We start from the raw sequence: 7,427 nt of genomic DNA, 5'->3' as shown, positions 1-7,427 counted from the left end.
GTTAACTCGCAGCAGTCAATTAACAACAAACTATCACAAAATGAAAGTAAGTGAACCAAATGTGTTGATTTACAAAAAAGTGCTTTATTAATAATTGAACACCGTTTAGGAAATACATTAGATCACTCAGTAAATACAGAAAATATTTAATATCATCTACTTCTTCCCCTTACAGTTCCTCATCTGTTTGGCTCTCCTCTTCGCCGTCGCCCAGGCTAACCCCGGTTTGGTGGCTCCTTTGACATACTCCGCTGCTGCTGTTCCCGCTTATGCCACATACGCCGCCTCTCCCTACGTCGCCGCACCATACGCCGCGTACTCGACCTATGCCGCACCAGCTGTTGCTACCTACTCCCACGCTGCTTACTCTGCTCCAGCTGTGACCGCTTACTCACATGTTGCTGCTCCAGCTGTCTACAGTGCTCCAGTTGCCGCAGTTGCTCCAGCTGTTTACAGCGCTCCTGTTGTGTCCACCCTATTGAAGAAGAAGTAAAGTAGTACTTATACTTTTTAAACCACCAAACCCCATCCGAATAAAAACAAATAAAGAAATAATGAATTGGTAAAAAAATTGTATTCAATGAACTCAGCAAAGGTACATACATATGTTATGTATGTACTATATCTTATTGGTTCGTAAAGTAAGCACTCGTACTAATGGTGAAAAGAATTCAGAACTCAGTAATATATTATCCTTGCTCGTACTGCAAGTAAGTGTGGTAAATAAAACTTATATCACTGGTCAAGTTCTGCTAGTCTGCCAGGAGTGCAGAATGGGCTGTAGTAGCTCCTGTAAACTTATCTTCCCCACACTCAATTATCCACCAGCCCAGCAAAGTGTATTTGCCTTTCAAATGTTGCTATTTCACCAGTTCTAATAGAAACTTGCAGCGTTTGGATGGACATACATTCAATTCGTTTATTTTAATATACTCATATAACCACCAATCCAGCTAGACTCAATTGGTCTAGCGCTTTCTGCATCCGATTATGATTGCTGTAATCCACAAAGGCTAGGAAAAAGCGATTACATACAATTAAAGTAAGAAAGACAGATTACGATTACAGCAAACCAAGTTTTTACGATGAACTTTAATTTACGACTATATTTCTTTGTAATTTTTTATAATTTTTTTATTACGATTTATCAGTGCGAAATCCCTACAATATATTCTTTGTGGGTTGAGTTTTAATGAGAAAAAGTAATATTAAAACCTAACGCCGCGATTTTTATAGGAAACAACATCTATACCTTTGAGAATGAAACAATGCATGTTAAGTATTGACAGCAGGCTTATAAAGTCAAAACAGATTTGTTAAAAGCTGATTTACATTACCGTGACCCTTTAGCGGCCGCCGTAGCCGAATAGTTGGTGCGTGACTACCATTCGAAATTCACAGAGACAACGTAGCTCCGAATCTCGGTGAAACACCAAATTTAAGAAAAACGTTTTTCCAATAGCGGTCGCCCCTCGGCAGCCAATTGGAAACCTCCGGGTGTATTTCTGCCATGAAAAAGTTCCTAATAAAAATATCTGCCGTTCAGAGTTGGCTTGAAACTATAGGCCCTTCCAATTGTGAAACAACATCAAGGCGCACGCCAAAAATAAGAGGAGGAGCTCGGCCAAACTCCCAGAAAGGGGGTAAGCGCCAATTACATATATGTACATATAAATTCTACGAATTCTCTCTTGAACGGCTTTTATAACTGCAATGGGTCGAGCCACGCGAGGACAACCACTTCTTTTTCTGTCTGCCACTTCAGACGTTTGAAAAACACGATTAGTTTTTCGGTAAACAAACATTCTCGAAATATTAAGTTTTTCTAGCGATTCGTAAATCTCACTGGCAGCAATATGAGAACATTAGTAGGTGAAGTACGATTAATGCGCTGGCCACAACATAGGTCAGCCAGTACGTAACGCAACTTTGTGCAGGCAGAACATATCTGTAGGAGTGTTGGGCACCACAAACCCCGCCAGGCTTGCTGCGTGACGAAATTGTAATTAATAGTATTGGTCAGCATTTGGGTACTGATGAAGCGGAATCAGCTCAAAATGTTACTAATAGTCGTAGGAAATGTATTTTTTTCAAAAATTATTTATTTATTCATTAATATCTATTTTGTCCCATTCAAAGTAATCCCCATGAGATATAATGCACTTGTGCCAACGTTTTTTTCCAATCTTCGATGCACTTCAAAAAATCATTTCTTTTATCTTGTTCAGCCCCTCCTTCGATGCCGTCTTTATTTCGTTTATTTTTTTCAGTCGTTTTTCAGTTCTCGTCAATCGTAGCGTAGCGTCGTCCTTTCATGCGCCTCTTCAGTTTCGGGAACAAGAAAAAGTCACAAGGGACCAGATCTGGGGAATACGGTGGCTGTGGCATCATTAGTGTGTTGTTTTTGGCCAAAAAGTCGCGCACAAGCAACGATGTGTGAGCAGGGGCGCTATCGTGATGCAAGAGCCAATTTTTGTTCTTCCACAAATCCGGGCGTTTCTGGCGGATTGCTTCTCGCAAATTGCGCATTACTTGCAGATAATATTCCTTATTGACCGTTTTACCCTGTGGCAAGAACTCATGATGCACAATGCCCTTGCAATCGAAGAAAACGGTAAGCAAAACTTTTACATTCGACCGAACTTGGCGCGCTTTTTACGGTTTTGATTCGAGCGGCAGCTTCCATTGAAATGATTAAGCTTTGCTTTCCACGTTATAACCATAAACCCACTATTCGTCACCAGTTATGACCTTCTGGAGCAAATTTGGTTCGTCGCGGACAGAGTCCAATATCTCATTAGCATTGTTCATGCGATGCTGCTTTGGTCGAAATTGAGCAGTTTTGGTACGAATTTTGCGGCGACCCGTCTCATGCCCAAATCAATGAAAAAAATCGAATGGCACGAACCAATCGACATGTCTAGGTCCTCAGCAACTTCTCTAACCGTGATTCGACGATTGGCCAATACCATTTTCTTCACTTCATCAATTTTTTCGTCTGTTGGTGAAGTGTTCGGGCGTCCGGCATGCTTTTCGTAGTTCACATCTTCTCGGCCTTCTGAGCGCATTTTGTACCACCGATAAACGTTGCTTTGGTCCAAAGTAGTTTCTCCGTATGACACAGTCAACATTCGGAATGCATCCGCGCACTTAATTTCGTTTTGACACAAAATTTGATACAGGTTCTTTGATCCATCTTTTTGAATAGGTAAAAGTCGAAGACGAGCCGAAACACGTGCAAGCAAAGTCAACAATTAACTGAACATTCAAAATGGCCGAACTCGTCGGCATGAGTGATAGACATGCGTACCAACATATCGTCACAAAAAATTGAAATTCGAATATACGTAACCTGCGAAAATTCAAAATTTGCGATACTTTTTGAACACACCTCCTATTCGTAATAAAGATCGTGAAACAAAAGAGGCTGCAATGTACGTGCACGGCTCATATGCATGGAGCATGTGATATATTTTTCTGAAGAATGTCCCAACTCTGGTTTTCAAATGATGACTGACGAAGAACAACTATTTTAATTTAACCGGTAAAATGTGAAATAACATTATTTATCATTAACAAAAAGTTAAAGGAACAGTGTAGAATCTAAAAAAAGAGGATCCAACCACTGTGGGGAGCGCAAAGGTAAATATGTACTGATGATTTGAAAGTTTACATCAGGAAGTTAGTTTAGGGGAGTCAAAGTTTTCAGCCTTTTGACGGTTCTGATGCTAAATCATTTTTGAATTGTCAGCTAATTCCAACAAAAAAAGAGGTTGTCTGTAAAGTCGATTTACTGACGATAGTTTAACGTGACAACGTCATAAGAAAATATTGATGGAAAGGTTGAAATTTTCAAAACAAAATTTTAATTTTATTTGTTTGATAGATATTTTGTATGGATATAGAGGAGGAGGTAAATGGAATTGCAATGGAACAGGTCAAGTTACATTTACACAAACGTGAAAAATGACGAAACATTTATCAAATTCATGAAAGATATCTTCAATTTCGATTGTGCATCAGACGTTAATAAGTCAACAACACTAAGAGGCAACATCATCGATTTGCCTTTTTCAAGACACTTTACACTCGAAACACTCCCTTTCATTTCCTACTTTTCCTATCATCGCCCTATTCTCAACAGAGAAATGCTTCATTACTATGCACACAGGAAGAAGGCATATGCAAATACAAATATGTGAATTTATATACACATGCACATATATTATATATGCTCACTCAAGTAGGACAGAGCCAGATGTCGAACGTTGCCGAACGCGGGGGCCGATTGTGCTCTTTGCCGTTCGTTTCGCGCTCTCGCTTGCAGTTCAAGCACTTAGCTTACATTTGCTTGCGTACAGAATAGATTCGTACATTTGATATTCCATGTGATTTGTATGCATCTTTACATATAGATTTGTTCTTTTGGAAAATTGCGCGAAATTGTATATGTATATGCATGTTTATATAGATATATTAGTATACAACATATCTTATAAGGTATATGGTAAATATTACCATACATTTTTTCCTTCATATATAATAAAATAATAATGATAACATTAAAACAACAGGTATTATTAACAAACTTGGTTTTATTTTAAATTCTTCAAGTAAATCAAATTAATAATAATCAATAAGAAGGCATATGCAAATACAAATACGTGAATTTATATATGTACATATGCGCATATACATACATATATACGCTCACTTAAGTTGGAGAGAGCAAGATGTCGAACGTTGCCGTTCGTTTGCTTTGTTTGCTTTGTCGTTCGTTCCGCGCTTTCGCTTGCAGTTCATTCAATGCAATGAGCAAGGTAACGACAAATGAGCAAGATAACGACATATGAGCAAGGTAACACTAATGAGCAAGGTAACGACACATTTTTTCGTGCGTGCAGCCTGTTAAATCGAATTATAAGACGTTATCACGTCAAAAATTACGATATTTGCGATATTTTGTTCTTAAATATTGACCAATTCCATAATAAGTTCCAATAATTTTAGCGCATTGTTTATTTTGTAAAACTGTACATCAGTCTGCTTGACAAATCTCAAAGATGGCAGGGTACTGTTTAGGAATTATTCACGACTGCTATTAACGCGTCACTAATGAAACACCCTTATGTGATTCTTAGGTTGTAGATATATGATGTGTTCAGGAGTAAAAACAGCGGGCGCATTTTTGTGTGTGAGGATAAGCATTTTTCAGCGGATTGTTGAACTTTTCTCGATACCGACAGTGTGCAAATAAAGAAAAAACAGGACGAAAGCGTACCATGAGAATAATAGTGAGAACGGCGTTTAAAGCTCGGAGAGATTCATGAAAATTGACAAAGGCGTTAAATTGAATGCGGAATATATCTAAACAACACTTAAATAGACGAGATTCCAACGAGACTCTGCTGCTGTGCACAAAGCCTGAATCGTTCGGAAGAAAGGCCGTCTTCTCCAGACTTAAACCTATTCGATTGGAGCAATTGGAACTGCTTGCTTAGTAAGCTTTGGTACTTAAACATCATAACTTTGGATAGTTTTAAAAATCAATTGTCACAACTCTGGAGCAAAATACCATGTGAAGTCGTATATGCCAACGCGAAAGTTGCGTGAACTGTTTGAGGCAAATACAAAAAATTCAAAGAGAAAGAATTGAACTTAATGGATTTTACCAAAGTTTGTTTTTTGTCTGCAATAATGGATGTATGTATTTATAAATGGTCTAATATTTTATCGAAATCTAGCTATCAATACCGTTATTATATAAAAGGGTGTGACTGTTATAGTTTTACACGCAGTACATATTTTTTTTTTTTTTTGTTAAATAAATTTGTATCCATTCTTACCTTTAGCTACATGAATTGTAAAAAAATTGAGAACTCTTACATACTCGATTTTGCATGTATGGATTTATTTATTTTTGGGGTTTTCCTTTCCCCTATTTTTACATTTAAATAAGAGTACAAGATTTGAAATGTATTTATGCTTTATTTATAAATTTATTTATTTTTTCTAATGTCTACAGATTTCGGATTATTGTTTTTTTCTCTTTTGCTATATCATACTTAGCAATCAGTTCAAGAATTTCCCTTTGATGAAATTCAAAGTAATCGAAAATAAAGCGGAACAGGCCGGCTCCGACGTACAAACAGTAATTTCTATTGTCAGAATTTCAATCGTATGACAATTGTGTGCGGGTTATTGTCAGTGCTGGCGGCAATGTACGAATACGAGTTACAAAGCGTGGGCGAGTTCTTGCGAATGTGTGTATGTATGTATGTAATCATGATATTAAACACATGCAAGTAAATCTATTTAACATTGCGAAGCAAATTTTTGCTATAAATTATGCTCAACGTTTTGTAGTTGACATCAGTTAACTCGCAGCAGTCAATTAACAACAAACTATATTATCACAAAATGAAAGTAAGTGAACCAAATGTAGCGACTTAAAAAAATAAATTAAATCTCTCGTTATTTGTCGAAAATACTTAATATCATCTACTTCTTCCTCTTACAGTTCCTCATCTGTTTGGCTCTCCTTTTCGCCGTTGCCCAGGCTAACCCCGGTTTGGTGGCTCCTTTGACATACTCCGCCGCTGCCGTGCCCGCTTATACCACCTATGCCGCCTCACCCTACGCTGCCGCACCCTACGCCGCGTACTCGACCTATGCCGCACCAGCTGTTGCTACCTACTCCCACGCTGCTTACTCTGCTCCAGCTGTGGCCGCTTACTCACATGTTGCTGCTCCAGCTGTCTACAGCGCTCCTGTTGCCCGTGTTGCTGCTGTTGCTCCAGTAGCACCAGTCACCTACACCGCCCCCGTTGTATCCACTCTGTTGAAGAAGAAGTAAACCGTTCAGTAATATTTCTTTAATTTTGATTAAATGACCGAATAAAAGTTTAACGATAATTTAAACAGCAGAATTATTTTGTAGTTCATTCTAACCGACTTTCGAAAAAGAGAACTTATCCAGTTGCATATAATGGATAAATATTATACTTATGTGTGCGTGAGCTGTGCTCCTCTTCCAACTTGTGATGTTTGCCTGGATATTGGCTTACTTAGAGTTTTAAGCTGACTTTATACGGCAAATTCACTTTATTTGAATTTATTTCAATTTCAATTTATTTCGAAGCAGAAATACACACAGAAGTTTTTCATAGGTGATCGCTACTAGCAACACCTATTTTTAATAACTAATTTTTTCATGCTCCTGCAGTGGATTTAGAACTTGGACTTAGAAACACTAACCTACAAAAAATTAAAACAGCGTCCATTATTTAGTTTGTATTTATAAGTCTTGCAATCCACACTGTTAAAAAGTAAAGAAATTACCTGTCGTATGAGCTTTACAAAGCCGTATTCTGCTTAGAAGAACCCATGCTTAGAAAGATCTTTCTTCGTCTACTATAAAAACATTG

At 37.9% G+C, this 7,427-nt stretch overlaps 1 protein-coding gene across 1 annotated transcript; it reads left to right on the top strand.

Moving 5' to 3' along the window:
- Positions 1–6,908, top strand: LOC128857592 (larval/pupal cuticle protein H1C-like). Its single transcript, XM_054093344.1, has 5 exons — positions 1–46; positions 176–489; positions 6,070–6,151; positions 6,367–6,426; positions 6,521–6,908. Exons 1-5 carry the CDS (start codon positions 41–43, stop codon positions 6,854–6,856), a joined length of 798 nt encoding a protein of 265 aa, XP_053949319.1. The 5' UTR covers positions 1–40; the 3' UTR covers positions 6,857–6,908.
- Positions 6,909–7,427: the final 519 nt, after the last annotated feature.

Source organism: Anastrepha ludens, chromosome 3 (assembly GCF_028408465.1).
Source record: "Anastrepha ludens isolate Willacy chromosome 3, idAnaLude1.1, whole genome shotgun sequence".
NCBI classification, from domain to species: domain Eukaryota; kingdom Metazoa; phylum Arthropoda; class Insecta; order Diptera; family Tephritidae; genus Anastrepha; species Anastrepha ludens.
This window is presented reverse-complemented; position numbering and strand designations above follow the sequence as displayed.

Excerpts from the sequence above, each read along its gene's own strand:
- LOC128857592 (XM_054093344.1), top strand. Across the intron at positions 490-6,069 it reads TCCACCCTATTGAAGAAGAA|CAATCAGTTCAAGAATTTCC; the intron begins GTAAAGTAGTAC and ends TATCATACTTAG. Across the intron at positions 6,427-6,520 it reads TATATTATCACAAAATGAAA|TTCCTCATCTGTTTGGCTCT; the intron begins GTAAGTGAACCA and ends TTCCTCTTACAG.